The 20082-nt window shown below is 35.4% G+C and overlaps 1 protein-coding gene across 1 annotated transcript; it reads right to left on the bottom strand.

Moving 5' to 3' along the window:
* Positions 1-1590: 1590 nt before the first annotated feature.
* On the bottom strand, positions 1591-13244 carry LOC148919132 (E3 ubiquitin-protein ligase RKP-like). The gene is given in 11 exon segments (XM_089048971.1): positions 1591-2097; positions 2100-2127; positions 2598-2802; positions 3401-3600; positions 4850-4981; positions 5077-5355; positions 5869-5952; positions 6557-6695; positions 8906-9066; positions 9581-10402; positions 11601-13244. Coding segments are annotated over 11 exon segments (3810 nt in total). The 5' UTR covers positions 13101-13244; the 3' UTR covers positions 1591-1837.
* Positions 13245-20082: the final 6838 nt, after the last annotated feature.

The raw sequence follows: 20082 nt of genomic DNA, 5'->3' as shown, positions 1-20082 counted from the left end.
GGTTGTTGAAATGACAAAAGTTGTCACTATTAGACTTAAAGAAATCCAAAGTATTAGTCCACTTACCATTGATTGGTGAGTGACAGCTAAAAGTAGCTAACTAAAAGAAAAAAGAAATGGAGAGATAATGACCACCATCTCTACGTCTTTCTTTATTCATTCTTTAAGCCTATTTGCATATTATTTTATTCATTTTTCAACCTTGGTGTAGACTTTTCACATGTATGTTGAGCTTTGGCTTTGTTTTAATATTTCATCACAGAGAATATTAAATTGTTTCCATCTACCACAACATTATTTTATTCTTCTTTAAATCAACTCACTTGTGATTAAGTCCCTCCATTGATGAAGCAAAACCTTATTTGCAGCCACTGAGTTTCTCCTCCGAACATGCCTTGATGCATAATAAACTGGGAATGCTAGGTTGATCCAATTGCTGTCAATTTCGGATATGTTGTTCTCCACATAAGTAGGAACAATATTCATGAAGAACTTAATTCCTTTTGAGTAATAGAAGATTTGGTTTTAACATGGTTACATCTGACTGGTCGTCACAGACTGCTGTCATGAACAGAAATCATGATTAACGCCCTGAAGATTCAATACTTGTGCAAAGGACGCCAAATTCGGATATGTTGTAGTAGACATCCAAATGAACAACTTCCATGCAGAAGGAATGTTCATTTGAGAATTGGAGGCTGGCTCGAATTGGGTCATAATTAGGCCCGAATTGCCACTATTATCAACTTTCGCTGTTACTGGTATGCTTCTGATATTTGATGTCGGGAGGATTCCACATTTATCCAAATGATCCCAAATTTGGATATGTTGCAGTAGACATTCTAATGAAAAACTTTCATGAAGAAAGACAATTCATTAGAGCATTGGAATTGGGCCCTAATTAGGCCCGAATTGATCCCTATAAGCTTTTTGCTGGCATCTGGTGTTTTCAACTCCTAGGATTCCACATTTGTCCGAATAAACCCAAATTTGGATATGTTGCAGCAAGCATAGAGATGAACAACTTTCATGAAGAACGAAACTTAATCTGAGCCCTGGAAGTTGAATTTTGAGCTCACTCCATCCGTTTTAGGCAAAAATACGATTTTTGCCTAAAACAATTACATATATATATATATATATTAAATTCACCAATCCAGTTCGGCGGATGTTTGGAGGTGTAAAAACCGAGACCGAAACCAATTAAACCGGTCTAGTTCGGTACGGTGCCAGTTTGTTGACTTTCTAGTCAACTCGGGTTTTCCCCCAATAAAAATAATAACTTTGTACTCCTCTATGTGTGAATGGCACTTTTAAGTTGGCAACAAAAGCACCATTTTTGACTGACTGCTTTATCTTTCCCAGTGCAGCAATGTCCAAATCAATGAATAAAAGGTTGTGTAGTTTGTTTGTTTGAGAGAGAGAGAGAGCCAAAAGATTTTCCTTTCCATTTACATCTCATATTTACAGAATAATGCCCTCTAACTCCCTCTACAAAAAAGAAGGGTAGAATCGCCGAGTCATCTATCTGAAATAACCGTTTGTCAGGACGATCCACCACTGAAGTCTTTTCCACAACCCAAGACTGTAACATTGTAGATCGATTATGTACACTGTATAATTATATAAATCTAAATGCAGAAATTGGAAGTAAATTATCTTTTCTTTCCTCCTTCCCTCCCTTCTACTTTTTTTTCCTTTTTGTGCTCTGCCATTTTCGCAATTCTCTGTGGCTGACACTTGAGCAGCAGTGAGTGATCAGTTGCTGACCAGCTCAAGGATAAATACAAGGAGACAAGAACCCAAACTAAAAGGAACAAACTAAAAAGCAAAGTTATCAACTCTTCTCACTAATCCGGACGACATCCACGACTGTTGCATTGCAAAAAAAGCATCTGTGGGAATTCAAAAGATGCCTCGTTATGCAGCCATAACAAGACCTATGCGAACAAGGTGAAAACTTGGCATCTGCCTCACAAGCATAACAAATGCAGCACATGTCATCATTCCCATCTGTTTCTCCCCTGTATATCGTATTTTCTTGTGATTGGCTCTGGCTAAGGAGGCTAAGAAAATTCTCTAACTGGGCAAGTTTTCAAGATAAGCATCGCCTCTAAAGGTTCCAGCCTGGAAAATAAACAAACTACAGTATAAACAAGATGGTAAATACAGCATATTTGTGTAAAATCCAATGAAGAGCTTTTTCCTTTCTTTTGTCATCTTTTTATCATCTTCTCTTGAGAGAGAAACCTACTGAAAAATAATTTGTTATATGGAATTCGATGTCAAGGACTCAGCTATATGAACCACCTAAAGACACAGCTACAAACCCCACCAAAATCACGGAAGGATGCATACATGTGAAAAGATCTCACTAATTGAGTTAAATGCTTCACAGAAATCGTGAACAAGTAGAAACCAGATTACTGATGTTAATTAATTGCATGCACAGCTAGGACGGGACTGATAAACTTGCTTTACATTCACAAGAGAAAAAAAATAAGTTCTAAAATATTTTTAATTTTTGTTAGATGAAAAGACTGCATCTCTTCAGCCCAGAGAGAGAGAGAGAGAGAGAGAGAGAGAGAGAGGCTAACCCAGTTGTAATCCAAAAGGTATTGGAATCTGCAATGAAAACTGTCAAGGCAACCCATGCTTGCGAAGATGCTCACTACATCGTTGTGTTCCATGCATTCCATCTGTTCACTAGCATTTAACAAATTCAAGATAATACCAACAAGAGGTGCCAATATCATTCCTCGGTTTACTTTTTCTAAGGATTGACCATGTCTTCTCAGCGACCTGCAAAATAGAATGCCTTAAATGATACATGAAAAAGAAAAATGTAAGAGAATACGATCAACCAACAGTGAGAAAGCTCGATCAAAGTACAAAAGTAAAAGGAAAAGTGAAAATTCCAAAACAATTTGAAGACCGTCATGGATCAAAAGTAAAATCAAGGATTTTCCAGGAACAGCTTGCCATCAATACCAATCCCCACAACTTCAAATATGGAATTCAAAGGAATCAATTAGTAAACAATATCACAGAATTACAATGAAAAAATATGATCAACCGACATTTATCAAAATTTAAAAGGAGTGGGAATAAATGGTTCGATCCTCTTATTTTTATTTTATTTACATGCATATGCCCCTCATAGTACAATGCTGCATGGCAGTTTACACCACCATCATTAAATCAAATAAAAAATAGATAAAAAAGATAAACATAAAACATAAAAACTATGAAAAATAAAGGGAACTTTTATTTACACCCCAAAACCAACTTCGTGCATTGCTTATGGTGAGAGCAAAGATAAGTTCATTTTTGGAGTGCATCAACACAGATAAATTGGAAAGTAATAACTGTCTTTGTATTTGCAGGCACAGAATCTTACAAGTCAAAAAACTCAGCATCTTCTGCTGATGTTATGTGGCTCAGAATAAAGACTATTAACTCAGTTAACCTTCGAAGGTTTGTTTCAGCTCCAGATAGAAATGCTTGAGGTATCGCATGGGTACAGAACTCCAAAACCCTTGCAAGGTTGCATGAAAGATCAAATATGACACTGCATTTCTTTTGCTGGAACTCTAATACCTGCAAGAGATGTTTACTTCAAAATTAAAAAATACATAATAAAATCTAATGAGGGAAATACAAAAAATTGGAACGTAAAATAGCCAAGTAAAAATTTGCACTTTTTTCATGCATAGCGTTCTAACTATTACTGACTATACCACAGTCAAACATGAGTATCCTCAGTCTGGACTGACCTAGTTAACCAGGAACCGACAGGGCAGCCAGAACAATTTCACCTTAGAAGAGGAATTTCATTGAACTAGTTTGCTTTTGATGAACTGTTCAGTTCATTTTACTTTGAAACATATATTGTTGTGACAATAAAATTGTGAAACCAAGTCAAATTGGTTAAATATGAGGCCATTTATTACCAAGTCACTCCAATATCTTTTCACTATTTCCTCTCAAATTTGTTAAATAACCCGCCTTCTAGATCTTGTTCTTTAATGTAACCAATGGCAATGGACTAAACTAGCAAATATTAGAAAACTTAAAAACACACAAGAATTATACTGGTTCGGCATAACTTTTGCCTACGTCCAGTTGTGATTTCTCTAGGTAGAGAAATCACCGCTCCTTTGATTAATAATAGAGATTACAGAACTTTTGCAACCCTAGAACTAATCTCATAACTCTTGGCTGTCTCTGGCTGTTTTTCTTACTCTCTAAAATAAGCCCTGCCTCACCCTATTTATAGATATATAGTTGGCTTACATGTCCCAAGGCTGATTGAATTCCTATTCCTAAGTGGATTAGGAAATTAAACTTATCCAAATCCTAATAGACTTCTGGAAATCCAAACCCAAATTGAATAAGGAAAACTGAAATTCTTTCCTAATCCTTCTAGGACAAGAATTGGTATACCTCTAATTTTCCTAAAACAATCCTAAACCAACTAGGACATATTTGACGAGCCAAAATCCTAACAAAAGTTCCCCATCCCCTGTTCTTTTTTCTTCTTTTTTTTCCCTTAATATTACTTCGTAAGTGCACTCTGTGTTCTTTTAGATCCTCTCCCCATGACAATAGCACCCCCCACAATGAAGTCCAAGCTCATCTATGCATGACATACAGCATAAAGTTTGTGTGTGTACATATTTATACAGAGAGAGAGAGAGAGAGTCTTTCTTCTCAATAAAACCAAAGCGTGTTTAAGCTAGAGTTATATAAGTAGAAAACAGAGATAAAACTAATCAAGTAAAACACAAATCAAATAGTAATAATAATATATTACTACATGTCTGAATAGGGATAAAATTATCCACACCTGGTACTTCTCTTGCATTTCTCTAACTGAAACTGAGAATTCAGTCATTGTCCAGCTGAGAGTGTTAAACAGGCGATTGAGAAAAGCTGAGAACAACTCTTCATCACTGACACAAGTTTCCCCTAACAATCTCTGCATGAATTAAGAGGCCAGAGAAGAATCAGAAGCTATTCGATGGTAACAAGATATACGATGAAAATTCTAAAGCAAAATTAAAGAACATTCACCTGGAAGACAACAGATGATGACGACTCTCCATGCTTTGAAGAACCAAAGCCAGACCCCTTGCACAAACGCAGAAGAATGTTCGTCACTGGGATCCAGGATCTATTATCAAATGCTGACAGCAATGCCTTTGGCATCCACTGTGTGGCTGCTTCATTACTCTCAAAAACGGCCAAATATTCTTTGTACTGTACCAAGACTGAGATCGATTGGAGAAGCAGGTCCCTTAGATCAGCACTCGATATTCGAGGATCATTGAAGTGCGTGACCACAAAAGTTACCTGTGAAACAAGACACAGATTCAGCATTCCAAATACATTATTCGAATATCTAGGGAAAAAAGAATCCCAAAAAAAAAACTCATAATCTTCATGAATAAGCTGGTCATGTTGGCCTGTCAATGGAAAAATCCGGGTCCAAATTTCAGAGGATCTATGCTAAAAAAGCTAAAGCACATAAAATATGACAATCATATTTTTCCCTTAATAGGCATGTGTAACATAGCAAACTTCAGAGTTATTGTTTTTCAGGTAAATCAAAACACAAATTATTTTGGTGCTCAATTGTCACATCTGAAAGGAATAATTTATGTTCATTACAGTGGATCCTTAATTTATTTTTAAAGAATTATCAGTTTAAACAATTATCGTTTTTAAATCCAAAAGCCAGTAATCCATCGACAAATTACAGGAGTACATTTGTATTTTTCAGTATGTAACTGTCATGTTAAATTGTACACAGAGTAGAGCACATAATAGAAAGTAGGAAACACAAGGTTAAAAGATACAACATACAAATGAAGCAAGGCCTTGCTTGATAAATATTGATGAAGGTACAAAGGGAGGATCACTTTTGCGCAACACATGGAAGCAATCAACCTGCAAGAATAGTAGAGCAATGAATAATTCCAAATAAAGAGTGCTTCTGAAAGCCTGGCTCAATATTTTTTGGTGGAATGAAAGCCTGGCTCAATAAGTCATAGCAATTTGTGGCTATATCTAGTATTTCCAGAAACTTTAAGAGAGCAGAGAACCTTTTTCTATCCTCATTTTCCTTTTTATGTCACATACAAAAGATCAGAAGTTAACAAATTTGTAGAAATATTTAAAGCTCTCTCAGAATTTTTCCAAGCAATTACAAAGCATCCTAATGTAATTCCATAACCACTCTCAAGGGATAGTACATACTGGGACCACCCGATATTTTTCTGGAGAATTAGTAACATGTGAATATCATCCTCAAAAAACCATCGAATAAAAAGAACTTAAGACAGGAATACTCTTATTACATGATGCAATAAAACAAGAGCAAACACAAGTATTAATGCTTATCATATGCAACAAAACAAGTGAAAACATAATCTTTCTCCTATCAGAAGGGAAAAGCGCAAGCACTCATACTCAAATCAATTTTACAAATTTTTTGATAAGGATTCACTGCACATCAAATCTGTTAAGTTCAACAAAAGAAGAATCAACTTACCAGAGCTTCCAGATAATATTCAGGGATATACAGGAACAGTAGATCCACTTTGCTAAGAACCAGAAGCAACTGGACAGTCCACATGCATGTTGCATACATTCCTCTTTGCTTCCATCGAGAAATTAGAGTAATACGGTACCTGTAAGCCATGACAGAGTGACCAAAGGAAACATAGTACATAAATGTATGCAAAAAAACTAAACTATATATATATATATATATATATATATATATATATATATATACTATGCGGACGTCCGGATGTTATTATAGTGTGGAAGCCATGTCTTTTCTACTACCCTTCCCTACTTTTCTCCATTTTACAGTGGTATCCGAGACATCCGGACGTGAGAATAATAAATATATATATATATATATACATTCCCCTTCTATTGATGGATCCCTCAAATAAAGACACCCTTTAGGGTCCCATATGATTTTTTTTTCAACGATCCAAACCATCCATTTGTTAAGTTGAGGGGCACCCTGTACATGGAGCTTCAATTGAGGGATCTCTCAAATAAGCTTATTTGAGGGACACCGCTATAGGGCCCACTATGCATTGTATTTCACTAATCCAAACTGTCTATTTTGTAAATATTCACTCAAAGACCATCTCTACAAAAAATCACTTGAATCTGATATCATTTGACTACTCAATTGAGTTATTGAAATTTTAGTACTTTCTTGAAACACCGTGTTCATTGATTTTGTAGGGCACAATTGGATGTAGGAAACGGTTTCCGATTTGTCTAATTTTTAGCAAGGATGATCTATGAATACAAACTTAACAAATAGATGGTTTGGATCGTTTAAAAAAAAATTCATATGTCCTAAAGGGTGTTCCTCAAATAAAATTATTTGAGAGATCCCGCGATAGAAGGGGACTGTAATATATATGCATATAGGGTCAGGATCAGGCAACACACAAAAAGCCACACATTTTGACATACCTTATTAACCATTGGATTAAAGCACATTTAATGGCTGAGATTTGATCTGACTATATAATCATTTAATATTTAATAAAAATTGTGTAGTGCATTGAAAGTATAAATGCGGACAACTTTTAATGTCCTCTTGTTTCTCTCTCCAATCTCACCAGACCCGAAAAATAAAAAAATAAAAACAAATTTTATTATTATTTTTTTTTTTGGGGTGAAACATCTCTGTTCTTTTCACCCATTCTTGCTCAAACCCTTAACAAATTCATTTCCTCCTACTCTTGGCTGAGTGGCAAAATCATCAGCATCTTCATGCAAATGTCCGAGCATGTAGTTGTTTGGATTCCCTCATATCTGCACCTAGGGGCTATTGCCTATTCTAACTCTACAATGGTGATCCTCAGTTCTGCAACTTATAAGTTGCTTGGCTTAACCCCAGACAACAGAGTAGAAGATGTCTTAACCCCAGACACCAGAATAGAAGATGTCTTAACCCAAGACACCAGAATAGAAGATGGCTAACTATAAATCATTTGAAAGAGCATCCTCTCAATCTACTGATCTAGCTATTACCCAAATTTACATCAAGTTTTACAGACTTTTCTTATCAAGTTAAAATATTGTTTCTAATCTGGCTTTCTTATCAAGTTAAATCATTTGGATATTACTGGTTAAGCCAAGCCATTTAATAGTTGCAGAAACAAAGGACCCCAGCTCACCATTGTAGTCAGAATGGCTAATAACCCCAAGGTGCAGTTCTGTGGGACACCAAACAATGACATGCACTAACATGTGGGTAAAGATGATGATTTGGCTCAGCCAAGACTGGGGTGACTAGGAAACAAATTGGTTAAAAGGGTTGAGAAGAAACAGGTGATATTTCAGCCCCAAAAAGGATGAAAGAGTTTTGCGCCAAAAAAAAAAAAAGGATGAAAAGTTTTGAGCAAAGAAAAAAAGGATGAAAAATTTTTGCGCAAAAAAAAAGGATGAAAAAGTTTTGTGCAAAAAATAAAATGATGAAAGAGTTTTGCGCAAAAAAATAACGATGAAAGAGTTTTGCGCAAAAACAAAAAAGGATGAAAGAATGTTGTTTTTATTGTTTTCCTTTTCAGGTCTTGTGAGATTGGAGAGAGAAGAAAATTGAAAGTTATTATTTATGTTCCCACGACCCTCCAAAAGTTTTATTAAAAAAAATAATAATTATAAAGTCAAATTAAATCCAGCCCTTAATTATGCTTTAATCCAATGGTCTACAATGTGTGTCAAAATATGTGTCAAAATGTGTGTCCCCTGTATAAATATATAAGTAAAAGACAGTTAATTCTTCTGAACACTTGTAGCCAAAAAAAATTTAACAGCACATGTATAAATTATGGAAACAAGCTAATCTTCAAGGTCATCTTACCAAGCACATTGTCTGACACAATCAATAACTTCTTCTCTATAACCGTTGCGGGCTTCTTTCAAACGCTTTAATTGCTCATTACTAGCTTTTTCTCTTATTTGTTTATCAGCTTCTTCCAGGAGGGATATTGACTGCGACTGGTGAGACATGTAGTACGATGCCTGCAACCAGGATTTTAAAATTTCAGAAATCTTACAGCATTTGAAATACACACACATGCGCACATATCATGAAATATATACCTACGTTTCAGATTAATCAGTAAGAAGACTATGATCACACCTAGAACGTTTAGGTCAGTTCACATAGAAGGCAAGACAAATAAATCAACAAATAAAAGCACACAACCAGAAGGCAGAGAACAAAAGACCTGACAGTGTTACTGTTAAAATCAAAACATATATGGGAAAAAACGAACAAGGAAACATAAAACCAAGCAAATAACAGTATCATCAAATCAACCAACAGAATATCACAATTCCAAAGTTATTTTAAGTTTTAGCCTTAACAAATGTTATCTGCTAAGAATGCTAACCTGTTAAAGACAACCACATCAGACCATGACTGCCAACGATATAGATATTGAGCACAACAGGTTAAGGATAACAAAACCATTGATCAGCAAAACTTTGTATTCTTTAAATAAAAAAAGGATCTTGCCCATTATCTCCTTACCTGCTTAAAATTTGGTGCAAGACCTATATGATACAACAGCAACAGAACATCTAGAAGTTCTTCTTCTCTGAGTGTGGCTGAAGACATATTATTTTCCCTTGGTACAATCCTCAATTGCTGCACTGGGCAATAACTATACTCAGATTCAGATTGATAACTAGAGCTAGGTTTATCTGCCAATTCATCATTCAAATTTCCAGTACTGCATTCTGTAGCAACATGAGCAGATCTCTCTGGAATAGGACTGCAATGGACACGAGAACCTTTGGCTGTGTATCTAATTGGATACTTTGAGATTCTTGTAAAATCATCATTATAACATGAGCAACAACATGGTTTTTTTGTAGTTGAATGAGTCACTCTGGTTTCTTCATCATCCATACAGCCTTCCTCCCACCGAATTACTTCTGCTTCCTCATCATTTATAGGGTTTGACTTCGAGAGATGACTAAACGATCCTCCAAGCCTAGAATTGTCATTTCGATGAGGATCATTTCTAAGAAATAAACCTACAGGGAAGCTTCGTTGACCACCCCTATGAAGAAAACCAACATCAGGACCATTTTCATTGCTCTTCAACCAGCCACAAATATCCCCCATTGCAAACCCTTCAGATAAAAAATGAAGAATAACTGTATACAAAGAAACAAGAACGGAATTGCTTGAAACTCCAGGAGGTGGAAGGTTCCGGTCAGCTCCTCTGTTCTTTAGTAGAATGTTCTGTAAAAATGTTCTGAACACTGAACCAGGCAACTGGGGAGGTGTCACAGGTGGTATGAACTGTATGACCAAGCGACAGAGATCCCTATGCTTCTCCTCAATCTGCAAATATAACATGGATTATCAGCAAAAATTTAGTGTGGAACTTCACAACTGTAAATGTTGCTCAGCATAAGCTATAAATATTACAACAAAAAAAGTGTCCTCAGATATGAAATTCCAAATCTATCTGTCGCCAACTAAATGATCAACATTACTGTAATTAGACTTGTCAATACAATTTAAAATGGATCAAGGGAATCCCATAGAAAACAAGCTGATGATGTTAAATATTGTCCACCTCCAAGTAAAACATTGATGATGTAAAATACTGTATATATCCATATTAAAAATTCAAATACTAATTAATCAACTTCACATCAAAGATAAAGCAGTTCCCCTCCAAACTCAATTCACAGCATACACCATAAGAGGAGATTCACTATTTAATTCAAAGCTTAAATTTTAAATACAAAATGAAATTAGCATAGATTTTTTGTCCAAATAAATAAACATGGATTCAATACTTTCATATTGGAATACAGGAATATGAAACTAAATTTTTCCTATGACATAAGCACAAATATGTACTTATCTATATATTTATCAACTCAACTTGTCCCCAAGCATGACTTACGTAGATGAAATATACCTTTACCTTCATCAATTCAACAAAAGCAAGAAATATGTCCTTATCTACATCTTCATCTATTCAGGTTTCATGGGATTTAGTGTAGAATCCTACTTATAGAATCATATGGATCACATGCCCATGTTATCTGATACAAGAGAGAGGGAGAGAGAGATTCATGTGTGCATGCTGCCAATGTACATGGTTTAATTGAACATTAAAGCTCAAATTATATGGTTTTTACTTGCCCTAATGAAAACGTCCATGAGGAAAATTGTGACATTCATCATACTTCTTGTTCAATGTTACAAATATTTCTATATACTTGCACTCTCGCTTATTATATGATTAACAATTTCAAAGAGGTTCTTCATCCCCTTGCCCAACTTTTACATTCTAGAAATAATATAATTTGAATGTTACAAATATTTCTATATACTTCTTGTTCAATGTTACAAATATTTCTATATACTTGCACTCTCGCTTATTATATGATTAACAATTTCAAAGAGGTTCTTCATCCCCTTGCACATTCTAGAAATAATATAATATGGACAATACCAACCAACAAGTAAGACAAACTAAATTATGGCAATAAAAGAAAATCAAGCTCTTTAGCTTAATATGTACCTTACTGACTGCTTCAGATAAAGCTTTAGTTGTCAACACCATGGTGCTTTCATATGACACATCCTCACATGAACCAGGCCACGAAACAGAAGGCATCATGGATTCAAGATCATGCTTATTCGGATTCTTCCGTGATAGGAACCCTTCAAAAAGGAATTCAAAATCAGGCGATTTCCACCAAAGCACCATAAGCTCTTGTCGTCTCAAGATATGGCATGCCAACACGAGGTATGGGTATGACCCTGAACATGGGCACTCTTTTAGAACCAGTGGAGCTATTTTGCAACCACAAGCCAGGGCATTTATGAAATGTTCAAACAGCAAATGTGATCCTTCAAATTCCAGAAAGACATCAAGAACTCTATCTAAGCTTGAATAATCATGGGGCACCTGCTGCCCAAACACTTCCATCATGAATGACAGAAATGGACCCCAGGCAATGTACTCTATGCTCCAAACATCTACTCCAAGTACAGAAAAAAATTCCTCACATATCCCATGAGAAGCAGGATAAAAAAGTTCTTCATGTGAAACAAACCTCTTCAGTCGCCTCCATTTTTGAACAGAAGAATGCTTTGCCTGCTCAACAGAGTGCATACCCAATAGCCTTGACAAGCAACACAGCAACTGAGTAGCAACCGGAATTAAGGATGGAGGTTCTTGAAGGGGAAGGTAGCCTTCAATGGGAAATCTAAAGGGGCGGGCCCCAAAATTTAATTCGCATCGTTCACCCTGAGAAAGAGAAATTGCAGGATAATATCCAGATACTGGTCCCATCTTACGAATGCCATGAAATGCAGCCCCAAGTGAGACACCATTTCTGTAGAATGATATTTCATTACAATCCAAATCTATGCAGCAGCCAATGGCATCACCAACAACCCAAGATTGACCATATGGCTCAGCTTCCTTGTTCCATTTTCTAACCCTCCTCCCATCAAATGCATACGAATCAGCAGCATCACCTACACCCTTATGGTCGGTAAAAGGGCAAGAAATGGTTGCCCATCCAAGTTGCTGAATACCTGAAGTTTCTAGAATAACTTCATACATCCATTTACCTTTCCACACAAAAGCATTAGCTCTGGCACTGCTGAACATTGCTAAGCTCTCTACAAGCAAAGGTGGCTTAATAGGTCTAATATCACCACGAATACTGAATTCATCAAGACCAACAATGTGGGGACCACAGCCATTCCCAGGAATATAAACTCCATCTCTGTTTCTAACCAAAGCACTTGAATTGGCATGCAATTTAGAGAATTCTTTCTGTATAATGCAGCGAACTAGATTGCTATCAATTGGACTGGGCAACAAACCAAAAGATTTGTTAGGGAGACCAAGAACATATTCTAAGGTCCGCTCCACTGATTGATGGCCAAAATCATCACAGTATGAAACAAGATGGGTTTTTGACGAATTCTCTTTACTATCCTCGTCATTCAATATCACGGCCAGACCAGAAGAAAACCCACCAATCCGTTGGCTGTCCTCTGCCATTCTGGACAAGGATGAGCAATATATGCCCAATACTATCCACAGCACAGGAAAAATTTATTCAAACTTCAATATGCCTAATAGAAAGCCAATTATGATTCCAACACTGATCCATCCCAATCAAAACTCTGAAACCCAAAAAAATGACCATCATGACCTGAAATCTCAAGGTTGAAATGCATACAACTTAGTTTCATAAACCATCTACAGAACGTTGTTCTGTTGGTTTCGGATAAATACAGAAGAACACAAAATCAAAACAGCAACTTAAACATATTCCATGGACTTGGTTCACAGTGAAAGTACATAGAACAACTCAATCAAGCTTAGCAAAATAAGTCGGCAAAATTAACGTAAATGTTTACAAACTACGTGACAAAATATGTAAATTTCACATTCCCTTGTCCTTTCTCCTCCCCTCAGTTTTCTCGGGGTCCAAACAGGATCAAGGGGAAAATGAATTGGAGGAAAATTCAGAATTTAATTTTATAATTCAAAAAACAAACGTACAAAATCTTCAGTGCTCTAATGGCAACACACAGAAAATTGAATAATTGGAAAATGATGAAAGAACTCACAGGTCCTGGCCATGTTTATCGTTTTTACAGTAAATTGCGGCTAGGGTTTAGCAGCAGCCATTAAATTAGCACCGGCTATAATCTTAATATGCCTGAGAGAGAGAGAGAGAGAGAGAGAGGACGAGGAAGAAGGACAAAAATGGAATTTTGAAGTTTTCGCCAATAGTCGGGGGACGCGAGCGCACCACGAGACAAGAGAAAGACAAACAAAAAACGAAACAAGCAGCTGCTGCTTCAAGCCCACGCACGCTGACCTCAAGCCCTAAAAATGGAACTTACCGACACGTGTCGCACTCCCGCGGGAGTTACCGGCTGCTGACCTCGCGGGTCGTGCTAAACTGCGCCGATGGATGGACGTCTTGTGGCTGTAACTGGATGGATCCATGAGAATGACGTGTTCCGAGTTTTTTTAATGTTTAAATTTATAAAAAAAAGAATAAAAATGCCGCTATTTCCCCCTCTGGATTAGATCAGAGAGGGAAGGAGAACAAAGATGGCAGACAAGTGGGGAGAGAATCCAAAGATTAGAAGGTAAGGAGGGGGGTGTTAAGATGAAGACGGTGAAAGATTAAAAAGGAAATTAATTTTTGTTTTAAAAAAATATATAATTAATTAAAAACCCTTCATCAATAAAATTCATTAATACATGTGTAAATTTGTTTAAATTAATAATTAAAGGTTATTTTTGGAATAATGATTGGTGGAAAGATAGGATTGTTTTTTTTTTTTTCAAATTTAAGAAGTGGGTGGGAAGATAAGATGGGTAAGAAAATAAGATAAGGTGAAAATAACAGCACTCAGAAATGTGTAATGTCTAACTACCTTACATGACTATAAAACCTCGCATGCTTGAAGACATTAGGTGCAAAGACACCGTTATGAGCTTAGTAACTTGAGTTAAAGAAAAAATTACAGAGATAATTAAACTAGCAAGTCCCCTAAAATATAACTAGTCTCGACTATGCCAGAATTGACATTCACAAGGGGCATAAACAAACTAAATGGACCGCAACTATTGTGTAGCAATATGAATGTCATACAGCCCTCCCTCAAGATTTGATGACCCTCACGATTCACTTGTAGTGGCCTGATTTGAAATGTAATGTGAGGATTAATATTTTTTTTATACAAAAACTCAAGATTCAGGACGGGGATGGGGGATAGCTCCTCCACGGAAACGGGGACGGGATTTCACGAAACCTCTTAAACAGGGATGGAGGAGGGGATGGGGAGCAGGGACAAGGATGATATTGCCATATCTGACCTATTATCATCCCTAAGTCAGATCCCCACGTTTTGATTAATCGAACCCAACAGTCACCTACCCTAAGAATAAATTAGTACTAATTTTTCTACTAACAATCGTAGTATATTCAATTTTTAACTTTTTACGTCACTATTATATTCATAATTATTTTTTAATAAATAAGATTCTTTAATAAATGAAAAGAAAGTAGATTTTTATGTTGTTTATTTTAATTCTTTAATAAGAGTTCATGTTTTTCTCACATATTATGAATTTATCACTTTTGTAGTAACATGCATTCATGTTACATGAAAATTATTATTTTTAATATAATTGATGATCTAAATTATTCTAAATTAATCTAATTTAGAAAAAGAATGATTCAAAAAATGGACGAACCCAATTGGCACAATTCACATTTGAGAAATACTTTTTTTTTTATTTTTAAAATTTATCTTTATGTATGGTATGATGTCTTATTTTTTTTCTCTACAATACCTACTCTACTCAAAATAGGTCAGCTCTACTAATTGCCAAACTGAAAAGGTCAAAGCCAGTTTTCTCATTGAAAACTGAAATTGGAGTTTGACATTCCAGTTTTCTCATTGAAAACATAAGAGACATATTGTCCATTACGGATGACTCGATGAGAAACGGTCTCGACGCCCAAACAACTTTGAATAAAAGAAAGCTTTGTTAATGTAAAGGTAGGCTGGATTTGCATTCGACCAAAATTCTAAAATATAATTACTGCAAGCACCGACCACGCGGGACATGTTTCACTAATTATGATATAATCTGTCTGATATTTTTTTCACTTACAAAAGGTATGCTGCTAGTAAGCTGCACGTCTAACTTGTACATGGAGCGTCTTTAAAGTATCATCATCACTGAAATAAGCTCCTTCCCTGTGATATGCTAAGTGGACCAAAATAGCAAAAAGAGAATCCCTGCCATGCCACGATCCCCATAGATGAGCTACATTTAATAGTTACCATATCGGTTAACAGCCAATTTCCTACAGCACCACCATTGGGGGCAAGTTAACCAAATCGGTCCCCATCTGTCTCGATTGCCAATTTCCTACAGCACCACCATTGGGGGCAAGTTAGCCATGATTCAGCTCCTGGGACCCAAAAAGAAAGCTCCCGACATTCACTATGAACAAGCATGCAAACATAGTTTTCAAGGATGGGAAGCCCCGAGAGAACAATCTTATGAAAAAAGTTCCATGTTTTGGGAAGATCAGTTTTGTTCCTAGAGCATGGATTCAACAAGCTAATCTCAAGATAGAAACAACCAATATGTTTTACTAGAATCAACCAATCTTGATATGATCCCCAACAGTATCTTCCATAAGCCTCACGAAGCACAATGTCCCAATGTTGTTTTTGTAGTATGCTAATACAAGTTCTTACCTCTCTATCTTTGCCAGACATCATGAGCCATGAAACACCACGGCTTTGCCAACCAGCAAGTTCTTGTGCAACAACATGTCTCCAGGCTTTGCAAACATCACTAACAGATATACAGTCACAGTCAGTCGCTCAAAGATGATCTCAAGGATACCCCGAGGCAGCTCTGTCCAATCCAGATTAACAAGCTTCTGCTGCTTCCGTCTTCTATTTCTGCTTCGACCCATCGTGCAGCTCTATGACTCTACTCGCCTACAAAAATAAATATAATTAATGAATGTCCTTAAACTATCTTTGGGAGAAAATGAAAGGGGGGAGAGAAATCATAATAACACCAACAAACTCTTAATGACAGATTGTAAATAAAATTGTCAATGCAACATCAAGAAGTAAGTAGTGTGTGAAAACAGAGTTTTTAGTACAATAGTATAAGCTTCAATCCAGGTGTGATTTAAGGTTCTCTGTAAACTAATCCATCGAATCTGCATGTCTTTGGGTTTTACTACACTTGCAACCTCAAAAAATTTACATCAATTAAGAGGTGAGCATGACCCCCAATCAGTGCAAAAAAGGAGGATTATCTGCACGCCATGTGTTGTTGTTCTCGGCAGACTAGCAACTGTAGGAACTTACTGAGCTTCCTGGCTTAATCAGAGGTAGTGAGTACAATAAAAGGGTTTGGCTCAAACTCGAAAGAATCTTAGGCTCTTTGAAAATAGCTAAAATATCCTTGTAGCATTTACACAGTAGAAAGTTGAAATTAAACCCAAAACTGAAATTCACTGCACAATATATTCTGGCTGGACAACTTGCTAGATAAAAAAGCAGTACTTGTTCCTACGAGTCTAGAACCAGACCTTGTAAGAAGTTCAAAGCAAATAAAAGCACAGACACAAAATAAAACCAGAATTACTTTCAAGAAAGAAAGTTCCGAACTTTCTTCCATTGAACCATGCAAAATTGAAAATAGCAACCTTTTCAATGAGTTTTGAAAGATTATAAAGCCATCAGTGCATATCACTTGACACCCATTTACGATGCGTGCATGCAACAATCAAAAGCTACCGTAGACCCCCCTTAACCCACCCAAACAAAGTAAGATTTTGTTTAAAATAGCACCCATCATTGTGAATTCATTTGGGCACCAAATGCTTACACAAGCATATAATGTCGTCATTCAAAATGTAGATAGCTTCAAAAGCTAAATACTAAGGAAAGAAACACTACAAAGGGATCAATAGTTGAGTTCAGTGAATCATCCACTTACCAAAAGATGTCCAGACGTTGGTGACTAACAGCTAGAAGAACAAAGAGGAAAGTTGCATGTCTAGGTTTTACAGGAATGAAACGACAGTCGTTGCCGGAATGGAACGGCAGCAAACCATATAGCTGCTTCAGAAGAAAGAAGGAAGTATCTCGAAGGAAAAGAAATCGCTGCTTACAAAAACGCGTGGAGTCTGGGCATGGCCCAATTTGTATCTATGAAACCGGTCACGTAGTGGGTCATTTTTTTTCCTTATAAAACGATACTCGAATACAAAGGAACAGACATACTGAGAGAGGGATGAAACTCGAATACAAAGGAACAGACATACTGTTTTAGCCAACCTCTAACCCACGTCGGCTCCAGTTTACTAGGATTGAAAATAAAATTGAATTGATAAGTTTAAAAAGGAATCAATATCCCTGAACTAGTTGATAAGTTTACACCATCCACAACATCGATTACCAAAGCAAGTCTCTTCTTGTCTCAAATTCTCAAAACTTGATGTTTTAATGTGTTTGCTCAAAACTTGATATTATCAATATCTCATATCAATTACACCATCCCATATTTGGTGATGGTTTGCTCAAAACTTGATAGAGAAGGATGTTTTTAATGTTTCACGTTTTCTTCAGGCAAAAAACATTTTGTTTCTATATTTACCTTCTAATTATTTTAAGTATAATGGGAATGCTTTTTAATAATGTTTCAATGAACAAGAGAGACTGAAGAATAACTAAACTACTCAACAATCTAAAGGTTTAACTTTTAACTCTCTTTTTTTCTTGATCAAGATAGGTTTAACTTAAACTTAAAAACACCGAGGTTGGTATGGGCTTTTTACTGAGTCGATTGACCACTAATAGCATGTCACGTGGATGATCCTATTGAAGAATATAAAGGCCCACATCGAAAACTTTAAAATAAATACAATATATAATCAATGATTCCACTACTAATATCACATATTTTTTGTGATAAAACTTCACATTTACCAGGTTTGTAAGTGGTTAAGTTAAAAACAATATCAGTGTTGTTTGTAATAAGTCGCTGACTTGCCTCGGATAATATCTCAAATCTGATCATGTTTGGGTTTGACCTCACCTCACCACCACACTAGGCGAAACAAACCACCATAAATGGGCTTTTAAAGCCCAATTCGAAAGTACGATGTTCTAATGATTAATTAATTTCCTTAATTAATTATAGCCACAATCAATCAACTTCCTTAATCGTTCTAATACTACATGCAATGATGCAATGATGTAGGCAGCTGCACATGCATATATATATATATATATATATATATATATATATATGAGAGACTCTAATATAAGCCCATACAACTGATATCTCCTAGATATAAACCCATCTATCTATATAACTACGTTGAAAACCCAAATTCAAATTTAAATGACCAGTAGGATATAAGAGGTCGTAGTATTTCTATGTTTTTACATCGTTGCCACTAAACTTCATATTTTATTTATAATTTATTTCAAGCATTTCATTAACTGCCATAATTGTAATTAATATACTCCCTATTAATAGCATATCAATCACCCCATTTCTTTTAGTTGTCATTCCCTCTCACATCTCGCCCCCTAAAATTGCAAAAAAAAAAAAAAAAAAAAAAAAATCTGTGAATTACATATCCAATAATGTACCTATGAAAAATATAATATAAATATATACATATAAAATATAGGTATATTATTTACCAAAAAAAAAAAGTCAGTTACTTTGTAATTGCGTATATTTTTCATAATTAAAAATAGGTACACAATAATTTATATAAAATATAGGTACATTATTTGAAGAGGAAAGATAGGTACATTATTAGAGGAAAAAAATTGGTAAGTTATTTGGAGAGAGAAACTAGGTTCATTTAAAAAAATTACATTTGATAAAACAAATAATAGGTACTTTATTCAGAGAAAAAAGGCTATATTATTTATAGTAAAAAATAGGTACATTATTTAGATAAATAATAGGTACTTTATTCGTAGTAGGTATATTATTCAAATGGTAGGTACATTGGATGACATATAATACCTAAATCCTAATTGTAAGTACATTAAAATTAATGTAGGTATATTGGAATAGATAATTATGTACACTTTTCATACTAGGTAAATTATATTTTTCATAAAACAAATAGGTACATTATTTTTTCAACATAATTAGTATGTACAGTTTTATTCATAAACAATTATAAAGTGGATTATTAGTCATGTATAATTCATAAAAAGAAAATAACATAAACATTTTATTAAACAAACCATTTACCCAAATTTGAATTTATTGTTACATTTTTTTTAAAATGTTCCAAAATTAATTCCTACATCTATTACAACCATTTGGAGATATTTCTGAAACGACCTGACCCAATTTCCACTTTGAAATCCGGTGAAACACTCGTAAATCGACACAGTAAGCGTGGGTCGTAAATGACTAAAATGTCTCAAAACAAGAATACAAC

This window comes from Prunus mume, linkage group LG3, assembly GCF_029339155.1.
Source record: "Prunus mume cultivar Tortuosa linkage group LG3, ASM2933915v1, whole genome shotgun sequence".
NCBI classification, from domain to species: Eukaryota; Viridiplantae; Streptophyta; class Magnoliopsida; order Rosales; family Rosaceae; genus Prunus; species Prunus mume.
This window is presented reverse-complemented; position numbering and strand designations above follow the sequence as displayed.